Genomic DNA, 14108 nt, shown 5'->3' with positions numbered 1-14108 from the left:
TTTTGTCCCGTGCTGTGAAATGAGAAAAAGATGTATTTTTGCAAACTTAAGAACAACCAGTCTAAAAAACTGACTTGCAAAAGATGATCTGGGCCCACTTCTCGATGTTGAAATTCTGGTGTCTTTCAAAAATATTTCAGGTGGTGCTCATTCCGAACATACCCCTTCACACACTTCCTCCTATCTCATGTAACTTAGTTTCAAAACAATTCATCATTGATGATGATACAACAGAGGTCAGAAATGTTTCGGGGGGATCTGGACTTCCTGCTTCCCAAGCACGCTTCCCACATCTCACTGATGTTTAACCTCATGCACCTTTCAGGCATACAAGGTAGAAACCATTGGGGTGGACAGCAGCAATGGTCAAGCAGAGAACAGAACTACGCATGGTGGTCGTAAATGTTTGTTCTCTTTGCTCTTTTCTTTAAAGCAAATATTTGGAGTGCAAATACCTAGTAAGAGCTCTGCCCTGAGCTGGAGGGTTTGCAACTGAAACAAAGCACGTGCCTGGAGTCTCAGGCCCAGGGGTGCAATGTGTTTTCTCTACATAATGCGGAGCAACAGCAGATCATTTCTGCAAATACCGTACGATTTTTCAGGTAAGAGCTTTCTTGTCACCGTTGTATCACGAGGTTCTGCCTGGTGCAGTTAACAGCACGGTGCAGGCTGGGCTTGGATCTCAGGCTGTTCACATTGCTGGGGAGAGAAACTGCGGGCTTTTTGCTCCTGCTGTTCCTCCAGGTGCTGCCTCAGGCCTGGCTCTGAGCCAACCATCGTAAATTGAGCGTTTCCTTAGGAATGCTAGACCGGACTTGAAGTTCTGCCATTATTCAGTGATAACTTCGTCTCATCCCAAGCCAACGGAAGCTTCGCAGGACAGCGTGGTCCTGTTGTATTCTTCTCCTCTGCAAGCGCTCAAATTAGTTTCTATGGTATCTCTAATACCTGCAATGTGAGTAACTCTCCAGGGTAGGCGGTGATGTTTTATCCTCCTTTGCCCCGATCTCAGGCAGCCCCGGTCCCCTCCCTGCCTGCAGGCGGGACTTTTCCGCGGCGGTGCCTTGGCGGATGGTGCCGTGCGGCGCCGCGGTGCGACTCCGACCTCGCGCGGCCACGAGCGTTTCTCGGTGTCGCTCTGCGCCCCGCTCCCAAGGTCGCTATTAGCGATCGAGCAGCTCCGATGACTGCGCGGAGTGGAACGGCCGTCGTGCTGAGAACGGTGGTTCTTGTCGTCTCCGCTGGGAGCGCTACCGTGATCTTCTATCCTCCAGAGCGCTGTTACGGCGTCGGGCCGCGTCCTAAATGCGGGCTGCGAGGACGAGCCCCGCCGTACGGAGCGGCCCGGCCCCGCTGTGCGCAGCGCTGCCGCGTGGCCCCGCCCCGCATTGCTGCTGTTCCCGCCGCCGGGTGGCGCGCGCGTCCCGCTCAGCGGTCTGTGGGAGCTGCGGGGGGCGGGGCGGAGCGGAGCGGCGGGTGGAGGCGGAGCGGGGCTGCCTTCAAGTCGGCCGGCGAGCGGCTACTGGCGGAGAGATGCTGCGGACGGAGGAACGGCCGCGCGGGGTGGCAGCGGCGGCCGAGGAGATCGAGGCCGGGCGGTCGGCCCCGCAGCGCCGGGAGGTAGGAAGTAAGTCCTGAGCGCTGCGGGAAACCTGGCGTGACGGCGGGCCGCCAGGCACGGAGCGGAGACTCGGGCGCCCCCGTCTCTGCCCCGCTCGCTCGCCGCGCTTTTCTGGTTCGGATCTGAGGGCAGCGGAGCGCTTTCGTGCCCTCTGCTTTATCTGTTTATTGGCCGGTTCACGAACGCGGCTGCTGCTGTGGTGGCGGCGCGCTCCGCTGAGGCGATGCCCGGGGCGGGCTGCGGTTCCCGCAGCTCGGGATGGCCGCGGTGCAGGGCGCGGTGACTCCTCTCTCCTCTCCTCTCCTCTCCTCTCCTCTCCTCTCTCTCCTCTCCTCTCCTCTCCTCTCCTCTCCTCTCCTCTCCTCTCCTCTTCCTCTCCTCTCCTCTCCTCTCCTCTCCTCTCCTCTCCTCTCCTCTCCTCCAGCGGCCGGCAGTTCTTGTCCAGCCGGAACGCTCCGCTTACTGCCCTCAAAGCGGTTTTTTTTCCCCCTTCCTTTGCTTTGGCGGCAGAATGTTGATGTGTTTTGTATTCGTCTCTAAGAAAACAAATAACTTTTCTTCAGACGCGCCATGCAGGGCGCTTTCCTCATCCTCTCCCTTTGCAGCATCGCTCCCTCGATTTTATCTTCCCTTATCCGTGCTTCGCGACAAATCGGACGTCTTTCACGCACCTGAAGTTCGGAAGCTCGCTGTGTTTTTGTGCGCGGTGCTCAGGGAGATGCTGTGACGCAGTCCTCGATTCCTGCCTCATTTCTGTGCTTAAACCAGGGGCAGCCTGTTTTGCATCTGGATTCAGCCCCCTCAGTTAGCCATCTCTGCATCTCTAGTGTGCAGACAAGCTAAAAAATTGCTAAAGCTATTGACAGTCAGAAAAATGAATTTTCGAGCTTGGTTAAGATGACACTGCAAAGTGAACTACTTAGGGAAGAAGTTTCATTACAGCTTTGTGTCAGCTGTTTGGTTCTATTGGGATCACCGAGTGCCATTCAAACTGACGTTAAATAAGAAACAAAGAAGGCTGCCAATTACCAAAACCAGGTTTCCCATGCAGTGTTGCATGGCAGATTGTGTATTTTTGTAACTGACGTGTTAAGCCTGTTGGTTCTTACAAGGAATACAGGAACAACTTGTACTCTTTGCTACTTGCAAGTCATTGTGTTGCTTTTATTCATCTTCAGCTGAAATTATACACTTGTTTTAATACCAAACTTTCTGGATTATTGCATATATTGGTAGCTTGTTCAAAGCAGTGATGCTTTGATGGAGGGATTTTCCTACTCAAGAATTAATAACAGATTTTGTAGAATGTTCTTAAACGTCTCTTCCCTTGGGCCTTGTACTGCCAGCTCAGCTTTGTGATGTAGCATAGTGTTGCTGAAACCACAACGAGGACTTTCAGTTCTTTTCCGCAGATAGGACTGCCTTAGTTTTGCTTTTATTATCATGCAGTTAGCAATACCAGTTGTCTCTAGCATATAATTCCTAGTTTGTTAAATTTTGCTTAACACTTGTCGCAAATGAAACTACAGTAATAATGAATGAAAAACAAAGTATTAGCACAGTCTAGGAGAAGATTTTGCTACATGAAGGTTTTCAAGACTGTGGTGTGTTATCCTGCCTTGAATTATCCCGTTATCCTGTAAATTGGCACAGAAGACTGTATAATCTTGAAATACATCTGACACTCTGTTTTTCTTTCCCTTTACCCACTGATTGTTTTTTCCTTGTAGGGTTTCTTCAGTATTCTGAAGCTGGTATAAGAGGACGTTGTACCAAAGAGCCTGTTAATTTCCAGCGATATTGAAATGTGCGTTCCTGATGGAGTTTGTAATGTTATAAGGAGGAGTGTGGTTCTCTGGTTTGGATATTTTAAGTGTTTTCTATGCCTACTTTTTCATCTCAATGACATGCTAGGAGAACTCTTCGAGATCTAGCAAAAGCAGCTTAATGTTCTGAGTGGAAGTGGAACGCTTTTTGAAAAACTTTGTAGATAAAATTTGATACTGAATTTTCTTTCTCATCCCCCCTTCTGTAATGAATAAGTTACAACAATATTTATTTATTGTGGGCATGAAGGGTTCATGGTGTACACCACCGGACCCAAATGTTTGTACAAGGGAGCAATCTTGAAATAAATATGTATATCCTGAGGCAAAGCAAACAAATTGTTCCAAGGCTGCATAGGGGGTTATACTGAGGTTGAGACAAAATGGAAGTAGTGTTAAAGAGTTAAACAAGCTTCTCTTATCCAGGGCTTGGAAGATAGGAGAAATTCGCAGTTGAGGAACAAAGGTGTTGAGGGAAGAGGTGAGAAAGGGATTTTGCTACGGTTACAGTATATACTACATAAAATAAAGCTATCTTCAATTTTTCCCCCTAAATTACAGAAAGAAGTTATGGTTTTAAGTGGGGGAATCAGCAATGAATAAAGGGGAACACTGAAATGCCCTCTGGAAGTGGTGCTGTTGAGCCTTTGGCTGAGGCTTCAGGATAAGTTGCTATGGAAAAGCCCAGCAGCCTTGCTCTTCCCTCACTACTTGTTGCTTTGTCAGTACTGGCCTTAGCGTGGCCATGTAATGAACTGACGGAAACAACTGATCTGAGCTAATGTGATTTGACAAAGAAATTAATGGTTAGTTTTCATTTTCAGCTCAAGATACTTCTCTGATTCATTCTGCGGAGAACAGGACAGTAACCTGTATAGCCAATGCAACTTCTTTATGTGGATGTTTCTTCCATGCATTCTCAATTAAATTATTGGAATTTATCTTCATTTTACAGTTCTGCAGTTTGTGATAGCTACTGTTAAACAGTCATTTCAAAGCTGTAAGCTCTATATCAGTTTTGAACTACCTTTTTAAGCCAATTCTGCTAGTAGCACATGGCCAGATCAGCAGCTTTGGGCCTGTGAAGCTGACAGTGCACAGACCTGCCAAGAAACTATCAAACAGGATTGTTCTGCAGCCTATCTGATGTATGCACCACCCACTAAGGTTGCACTGCTCTAAATTACACTTAGCAGAAAAGCTAGCAGTTATGTTTTTCTGCCTTATGAAGACTGCAAGAAATCAGGCTCAGTGCTTCCATGTTTTTTTCACAAATTAAATGTGGCTTTTAGCAACATGAAGTGACTGGGATCTTTCTTACATGAAAAGAATGTATTTTTCTGTTGCTTAGCAGTGATCTTTCCAGAGCTAGCCTGTGTGCAGTGGCATAAAGGAGCGCTCTTTCATTCTGAGGAGGAAGTAGATGCGGAAATTCTGGTCCTTTATTTAAGCATGCAAAGGAGCAGCAGAAGGACAACAGATTTTCCACACATGTCACTGTCAACTATGGTGACTGCTAATCGCCATGAAGCATCAAATTCATTTCAAAGAGCAAGAAGTGAAACGTTTCTTCAGAGCGTTTTTGTCCAGGAGCTGCTTTGGTTGAAGTTCCGCAGGTGTTGGCTGCTGCCATTTCTGCCCCTTGTCTGCTGTTCACAGAACAGGGACGGTTCTGCCTTTCAGTCTCTGAAAAATACAGGATACAGGACACAAGTTTCATGGCCAAACGTTTTTTAACTTTGTTCCTGCAGGGGTGATTGGTTCAGTGGAATGACATCAGCTGCTCAAAGTAAGTGGTTTGAACACATAGTTCTTCACTATTGATTACATACTGTCTGATTTACTGTTAAGTTCATTAACTCAATTTTTCTGTTCTATACCCTAGGCTAAGTCTTTATGTGTCCCCTCATGGTTTTTTTTTTTCAATCAATCAGGCATTCTTGGCTATCTGTATGAAAGATGGTTAGCTTATTCACAGGGACCATGAGAGCTTTTTACCTGCTGTGAGATGACTTCTGTTGCCAATCGCTTCTACAGAAAATATTAGCCTAGTTTCAATGCACTCTTTGCTTCGCCCATTACAACATCTTGCCACAACCTGCAGGCTGAGAATAATTATCTAGTATGCAGATCATTAGCCTTATCTGGAACATCAAAGCACTGCCGTAGGTGTGCTGATTTTTTTGCCTTTCTATCCAGTACCCACAATGTCAGATTCCTTTCAGCAGCATACCAAGTAGTATCTGGGAATCTGATTAATACAACACAGTGTTTGAATTGATTCCAACTGCTGTGCATAGCAATAATTTAGTCTCTGGTCTGTGCTAACATTTGGTAAGGAAAACCTTGCTTTTTTCAAGTGAGCATTTAGTAAAGTACTCACATTAAGGGATTTGGCTTTTCTCTGAGTGTGCTGCTGTTTTTCAGTTAAAAGTAATCTGGATGCACAGGTTTGAGTACTGGAATGGGAGAAATCTGGCTCTTCATTGCTTAGGAAGGCAAAATGCTATTTCTGGAGTTCTGTTATACCTGTTTAGTCACAGCACTTAAAACAGGCACCTGTACAGTGAGTGAGTTACCTGTGATGCTGTAAATGCAGTTCATCTTGCCTCATACTTGTCATGGAAGAGGTATCACAGAATTGTAGGGGTTGGAAGGGACCTCTAGAGATCATCGAGACCAACCCCCTGCCAAAGCAGGTTCCCTACACCAGCTCGCACAGGTAGGCGTCCAGGCGAGACTTGAATATCTCCAGAGAAGGAGACTCCACAACCTCCCTGGGCAGCCTGTTCCAGTGCTCCGTCACCTCACCGTGAAGAAGTTCTTACGCACATTCGTGCGAAACTTCCTATGCTGCAGCTGATGTCCGTTTCCCCTCGTCCTGTCTCCACGTACCACTGAAAAGAGACTGGCCTCACCACTATGGCCGCCACACCTCAGATATTTATAAACCTGGATCAGGTCCCCTCTCAGTCTTCTTTTCTCAAGGCTAAACAGACCCAGTTTACTCAGCCTTTCTTCATAGGGGAGATGCTCCAGGCCCTTCACCATCTTTGTGGCCCTCCGCTGGACTCTTTCCAAGAGAAGAGGTATCTTGGCATGAAAAGGTTGTGCTAGAAGAAATGACTGCCAGGTACTCAACACTTTGTCTTCCTTGGGGCACTAAATAAATTAATGCTTTTTAAGTGGCTTTGCGGGCCCCCAGTTGTAATTATCAACTTGTAGCTCAGCTAAAATTGCAATTTGAACCGGTGACAAAGAGGGCAAAGGCTTCTTTGTAGTGACCAGACTCTTATGTATGTTGTTCTCATTTTGTTTTCAGGGTCACTGTCGTATCTCTTTGGATACAATTCGGTGTGCATATTTTACAGGGTGATTGAAAATGATGGCTGCTCAGAGATGCACTCCTGGTTTGGTTACAAGATTCATGACTTCCTTTTCTTTGGCTTCTTGTATGGATATATATAAAATCTCTATTTGATATTCTGTTTTTTGATTACAGATGTGTGTTGGTTCTCCAGCATTCTCACCCATTTATAAAACCACAGGTTGGTGGCTCTCGAACCATTGAACCTTCTTGCAGAGCTCAGCTCAGGGAAATGTGCCAATAATTTAGTTTTGTTATGGTTGCACAGACCAGCTGCTAGCTGCTTACCTTTGTCTCATGGGCTTGGTTTGGGAATCTCCTCCCCAAGGCCTGAGGTGTGAGCCCCAGCTACATCACTCGGAAAAAGAGAGGTTGTTATGCATGGTTTGTGATTGGGATTTGTTCACTGAATAGCAACAGAATGGAACTCAGATTTCTTATTTTTTACTACTGAGATGATTGGTTTACCAGTGCTGCTTTTACTAGCTACTCTTTGATGTTACTTTGTTAACAAATGGGATCAAATGCCACTATGGTACTGGACAAGTTCCTGTGACAACTAGAATTTGCACAGTATCTTTAAAATAGCTAGCTATTAAAAAAAAAAAAAAAAAAAGATTTTATAAAATACAGAAGATCAAGAATGTGTGCTTAATAGTGCAGCTGGAACTGCCATGTGTGCAGCGATCAGGTCTCGCTGCCCTGCGTGCAACGGGCTGCTCCTGGTTTTGTCCTCGTTCATCACTCTGCTACCTGCCCTCTGTGCTGTGTGCTCTGCCTCCTTGGCTTTGGCTGGCTGACTCGAGTTGTTAGAAGACAGGTTCAATCAGACCTTTGCTCTTCACCCCCTTCTCAAATTAGCGTAGTAAAACCTATTAAGAGGAATAGATTTGGTTGATGGTGTTTGTATTTGTTTGTTTGTTTTCCCCATGGTCTGCTCTGCTCTGATGCTTGTGCTGAGTACTCAGCGAGGTCTTCAATAAGATACGGTGAAACAATTGCACATGGAGAAATGGATCTTAATTTATAGTGGGGTTTCAGGCCAGTCCTGCTTTCCCTGCCTTATGAGAGGCTGCTGTACCAAGAGGATCGTTTCCCTCTGTCATGTACCGACTCCTTTTGAACTCCTCTGTCGCTGTGGTTCTGCAGACTGCTGCAGAATGGCTCTTACTGAATCATATTTGCATGTCAGTTCCTTTCATCACAGGCTGCTTGCTGAAAAATCTACTCTCCTTTGTCTTGTGTTGGTTGTTTGCTTTCACTCTGAAAGGAAGGCGGTTTAGATTTGTTCCATGTCTTCTTTGACCTGGTTGTGTTGATGGCTTTTGTACTGAATCTGTACAACATCTCCTTTTTCTGACATGTCCCAAACTGCGGCTGTGTTTGCAGAAGTTATGGAGCACTGAGCTGTAAGAATGGCTTTTCCCTAATCCGTTTTGAGTTGTTGGCTTTTTACCTTTCCTTTGGGAGGTAAAGGCCCCAATTTTAATCTGCTGTAGTTTATTGGAGTATGAACTTCACCTTCGGTCACCAATCTGTTTTTCATGTTACTGCATGATATAGGTCTGGGGTTAGTGGTTGGTTGTTTTTCTCTGTGATTCCATTCAGGGATTCTACCCGATTGCCAGTGCCCGTTTTCTATTGGAAATGAAGTATATATTGTAAAGAGAACGTTGTGTGCCTGTGTGTGCAGGTGTGCACTGCTGGGTGTCTGCAGTGCTGAGACCAGTAGTACAGAAGATACTGTTGGTTTGTTTACAGTAGAAAGTTATTACTACTTTGAAATGTCCATTTGATTTGCTATCACAGAATGCTTATAGCTCTATTAAGACACGTGATCTGCGTGTACTGGTAATAAAAATGCCATAAAATCTTACCACGAGTCGTTTTATAAGTGTAGCATTGTCTATCCTAAGCTTTTAGAAACTACAAGTTCTTGTAAGAAGAAAGAAGGAGAGACAAAGAAAGAAAAAAGTCATGTAAACATCATTGGAACTTCTTGATGCTTATCAGAGCTCATACAGTATTGCCCAGCTCTTGTCCTATCCATTTTTTTTCTCCTCGTATGGATATCAAAAACGAGCTTGGTTGTATTAGGCAGGAAAACGGTGATATCACTGTTCTTGGGCACGTAGTAGAAGGGTGAGCTGATGTCACTGCTGTGCTTTGTGAGAGAAGTCCTGCCGTCCTGAGCCCGGTAAGTCAGGTGCCAGAGGTGGTGCAGTCGAAATGTGACCCAGGGCAGCCTTGCTTTGTTTTGCTCTTAGCGTTGGTTGATTGCAGATGGAGTTGTATTATTTAGGTGTAAGTGGTCTTTTACCTCTCCTTGATAGATGACTGACCTTCTTACTGCTCCTGAATTAGGATCGTTTGCCATAGGCTCTGTCAAATCCTTTTCAAAAACTGAATGAACACTAAGTATGAATTAGCTGTTCTCCAGTGCAATCAAAGCATGGAGGATGGAGTAGAGGTAGTTTTCATTTAAAATTCATGAGTACCCCTTTTCTCTACAGTATTTTGCAATAGAAGGTGAAAGGTCTCTTGGGAGTGTGGAAATGTGGGGAAGGAGAGGGAAGGGTCTGGTTACGTTTGTTATGTGGAAGTACTGTTATCTGCTATTGGTTATTTTGTTGTCTCATTGATTACTGGGAAATTAAGTAATTTTCCAAGACTCTGCTTTACAACATGCTTACGAAAGGGCCCTTGTGATACCTTTTTGAACAGAAGTGATAGAAATGCTTTGAAATATTCATGTGGAAGAAAAAAAAGAAGAGATTATCTTCAGGATTCATCCTCATCCAAGATACTTCTCTTTTTTAATGCAGGTTAGGTGGTAGATCAGAGATTCTGGATGAGAGCTTTCCACTCATTAAAGACAAGGTGAGGGAAATGAACCGTGTCTGTGCCTCTATGCCAAAATTGATTAATTAGAGGTTTGTTAACTGTAAAGTTTACGTCCTTCTTTCCTGTGTGCCTTATAGGTTAACTGTCCAGGTATTTATATGGAGCACTGACAAATTTAGAGCTCTATATTGTCTTAGATTTTATGTGTGTTTTAAAGTAGTATGTTAACATTTGTGTCAACTGAGGGCAAGTTTGCCTCGAGGAAGAATATAATTATAACATGATGAGGAAAATTATGTAATGCCCCAAATAATTTTTAACTGACTCAGAAGTGAGAGAAACTGAGTGGCATTAATTCCAGATAGATATCTTTTAAGCCTCAAGCTCTTCTCTTCTCTGAGTTAATGTCCTCTGGTGATGCTTATAACTGTGGGAGGGACAGTGCAACTGACTTTGCTTTCAGCAAGTTTTCTTTAAATGCATTGCATTTTTGCTTTCAAAGAAAAGTTGGCATTTATCAAAATGCTTCATATTTTATGGATGTGTACAGCATGGGGAGAGTGGTGAAGGGCAGGAAAGAGAGGTAAGGCAATTTGGAACAAAAGTGAGAGTCAATTGAAACCTGTCTAATTTCCAGAAGTCAATACCTCAGTGTAAGAAATAGCACACTTAACAGTTTAACTACACTGTAACGTGTACTTATGTTGGATCTCAGGGCGGGGAAAGGAAATTAAAGCTAAGCAATTACTTATCACCAAAGTATGGTAAGCAACAGAGCTCCTTATTCGTTTTTCTTCTTCTAATACAGAGAGGGGAGAACACCCTTCCTGACCCCTCACCCCATTCCCTTAATATGATAGGGGCATCATAATTTGGAATATGAAGACAGCAGTAGTCTTTGTGCTGGGCTACAGGTTACCCTTGAAAGATGCAGCAGAATTTTGTTGAGAGGCTTCCGGTGCCATCAGACAAAGCTAATATCTTGATTGACTAGAAATCAGTTTTTCTCCCTAGCATTACCATCTGTAATGGCAATAACCTGAGAGCACAAGACTAAATAGGTAATTTAAGCAATAGATAATGTTTTAATTTTAAAAGGAGAAATTAATTTGTATCTCAGGAGTAGGAAAGGGAGAAACTGTTGTGTAAAGGTTAAATAGGATGAGAATCTGCTGGGTTTTAGTTTTGAGGTTGCCACTGATACAATTTGTGCAACTAATTTAGCCGCTAAGCCTGACCTTACCCCTAACATGTGCAGTGTTCAGCCTTCTATCTCAGAACAAACAAACAAAAAAACATAAAAAAAACCCAGTCCCCAAAAGTCCCAGCAACTTAATTGCTAATAGAGAGTATCAAAATTCTTTTGTATTTTTGCAAATAAATGCTCTGTTTTTCACTAGCAGGCTTTCCTTTACGGCTCAAATTTCAACTGAAACTGAACACGAGTGTTGGGGGGTTTGTTTTTTTTTGTTTTTTTTTTGAGCTAAAGTCATCTGCCTTCAGCTTTTTCACTGCTGTCTCTTCCCTCCTACCGCTGTGGTCCCTCTCACCAGAGGCAGCCATACCTGTGTGGCTTCTGGGAGCCTTTCCACCTCGCTGCTGAGCTGTTACTGGGCCTCTAGACATTATGGACACTCTTCAGCATACAAAACTGGACCCTTAGAAAAGGAGAAAATTCAGCTTTCGATCATGACAGGTGGTTCTTCTGATGGCTGTAAATGTCTGTACTCTACCTCTGAATATGTGCCCCTTGTTACTCACATTAGAGGTAGTGCATTCTATCTTGGTAAACCTTCTTTGACTTCTGATGCCTATTTAGGATAATGTTGAAACTCAGCACAGGTGCTTTTAATTTTCATAAGCGGTGTTTCCTCTCTCCACAGCTCCACAGGCATTAGAACAGTTGCTCAACATGTTTCCTTCCTAGAAGAGGAAATGTCTGAAGTAGAGAAGAGCCATGGTGCCTTTTTAGTACAATTTGCCAATTGTTTTGATATGCAACTATCCCATCTTTAAAAACGTGAGTATTTTTAAAATTGCTTTCAGCAGATGAGGAAGAACTGTAAATGCCCTTTCTGGATCTTATGTGGCTTTACAGAAGATCTCATTATTAATTGAACGTGATGTAGAAGAACTACTATGGTTTGCATTTGTAAAGGGGATTTTTAAGAAACAGATTGTTTCAGTGAAGTTTAGCAGTGGCCATATAGGTGTGTTGTGTTGTTTTTCCCGTTCAGAAATGCTGTAGCATTATGCTGGTATGCATAACACTGGGTAGGCAACAATGCACAGGTATCAGCTGTAGGAACAGCTGAGCCAATCCAAATTTTTGTTTGGTGTCTGTCAATTTCAGTTGCAGAAGGCTAGTTCATTTTCTGCAGGTCCAGGACGTACCTTAACTGTGTAATGAGCATCATGAATACGCAGTCTGGTTAGCAGGCGTGGAAAGGACATGGTCCATACTGATATGTTCTTTGGATAATTTAGCTGTCAAACTCTGGTGAATCTTTAAAAAAACTCAGTTAATATATACACAGTAAAGAGTGTAACTTAGTCAGAATTGGTAAGATTTTCATAGCAATGGGAAAAGATGTCTCTGAAACCAGGGCAATTTGTGCCAATTTAAAATTTCTGCTGTAACTTACGAAGGCATTTGAGATTCTTAAAAGAGCTAAACAGCAAATCTCTTTAATTTTGTTCTTTCAATTTTCTTATTTTTGCTTCCTAAAACTTTCCAAACATGTCAAGCCCACCTCAGATACCCAGTCAGGGAAATGCATCAAAGCTGAAAATTTTGCAAGGTTTGTCTGCCTATTCAAATAATGTTGTATAACTGGGATACCAGGAAAGAAGTGGAGAAGGCCAGGCTATTTACTCAGATGCTGGCTTGATTTATGCTGGAAGATAGTATAATCTTTTTAATACTTATTTTTGTCATTACTAAGTGAATTTTCAAAATATTGTGTGACTGTATATTCGTGCTTGCAGGCATCTTGGAATGATAATATTAGTGAACAAAACAGAAAAATAAACAGGGAATGGTGTAGCTTCATACTGTACTGCTCTTGTGCTCTCCCTCCCATCCTTTTTCCAAAGTGTAGTGCAATGGGAAAACGCTGTGAGAGGGATAACTAGGATGAGCACAAATGAGATAAGTTCCCCTGCAGAAATCTGAACAGATGAGATGTAGCCTGAGGAAGAACAAGACAGGGTAAAGGTAAAGGTTTGGTTTGTGAAGTCATTCTGTATGTGGAGCAGGTGAATTGAGAAGAATTATTCACTCCCTGACGTAATTCAAGAACTACAATCTTCCTAAGGAATTACCAGCAAGAAGTTCACCATATGAAAAATAGAGAGGGAGGTACTTACTTAACGAGATGTATTAAAATGCCACAGCACTCATGTTCACTGGGTGTTACGCTCCCCACGTGGTAAGGCATTCGTAGATACTAGTCCAACAATCGAGACTTATGTATGTATATATAGACACCAATTCTTCGCTCTCCTGGAAATAAGTTGGTGTAACTACCCTTTAAACCTTTCCTTCGTCAGTCCGCTCGGTTGGTCATCACTTATGTGGGATTGTTTGGCTACGTGGACCTTTGAATGAATGATGCACACAGCTGCTTATTAGCAAACGTTACACTGTGGCTCTCACTGTAAATTCTGCCCCTGATTGGCATTGCTCCGTGTTGGTAAGGAATTGTTCACTTCTAGAAGTGTGGAGGAAGGACTGAATTATTTAGGGACATAAGTGGAGTTAGAATTTCTGCAGCTACTTTCATGTAGGTTTGTCTGTCACCTGAAACATAATAAGATCTCTGCCAACTACTGAAGTTTCCATACTCTCTCCAGCTCTGTTTCTTTGTGGCTGTCCATCCTCTTTCCTCTGTTTTGCAGGACACCATTGCAGAGTTGCCCTCAAGCATTTTTTACCATTTAAAAATCAGGGCTGCCCATTTTTGTAGGTGAATTTATCTTGTTCTGAAATGACAGCATCCAACTTGTGCAGCTTCTTTCCATAGCCTTTTGGTCAGACTGGGTACAAGTCCTTGAGAGCTGCACTCTCTGAGCAGTTGAATTTTTTTCCTCTTTTGATTAAATGTGTGCTATTTCAAGTACAAGAAAAACCCCACTCTGGCTGTTTTGCCATTCTATTTCAAGATGCTTCAGAATGTTGGGTTTTTTAAGTCCTTGGATGTGTTCGGGTGTTCAGGTTGTTTCACACAGACTCCAGTGCAGGGGAGCACTGGGAGAAGCATCAACACTGTGGGTGAAAAGTGGGTACTTAGAATTCACTCTGTGTTAGGAATAGCCAGGGGTGGTCTGAAAAGAAGTGACCTTTTACTAAATATAAATTACAAATATGAGTGTCAGTCTGACAGATTATAACTCCTCCTGAGGGAACAGAACTGAGGAAATAACTTTCTCCTGTGAAGTTTGCAGATCT

General features: G+C 43.5%; 1 protein-coding gene across 13 annotated transcripts in view; it reads left to right on the top strand.

Moving 5' to 3' along the window:
* Window positions 1-282: 282 nt before the first annotated feature.
* LOC109370795 (uncharacterized) overlaps window positions 283-14108 on the top strand; it is a 44597-nt gene continuing 30771 nt past the window's right edge. For 3 of the 13 annotated variants that reach the window (XM_085241892.1, XM_085241891.1, XM_085241893.1), the window contains exons 1-2: window positions 295-1620; window positions 11542-11678. In XM_085241892.1, the coding sequence (XP_085098018.1) occupies window positions 983-1620; window positions 11542-11674 (771 nt within the window). In that variant the 5' untranslated portion in view covers window positions 295-982 and the 3' untranslated portion in view covers window positions 11675-11678. Of the gene's footprint in view, window positions 1628-3351; window positions 6996-9639; window positions 9695-11541; window positions 11679-14108 lie in introns of those variants that run through there. The other 10 variants (XM_085241897.1, XM_085241898.1, XR_014887798.1 and 7 more) reach the window with 9 other exon arrangements.

The sequence above is a fragment of the Meleagris gallopavo genome, chromosome 22 (genome assembly GCF_905368555.1).
Source record: "Meleagris gallopavo chromosome 22, MGAL_WU_HG_1.1, whole genome shotgun sequence".
Classification (NCBI taxonomy): domain Eukaryota; kingdom Metazoa; phylum Chordata; class Aves; order Galliformes; family Phasianidae; genus Meleagris; species Meleagris gallopavo.
Note: the sequence above shows the minus strand (reverse complement) of the source record. Positions and strands in the feature narration are given on the sequence as shown.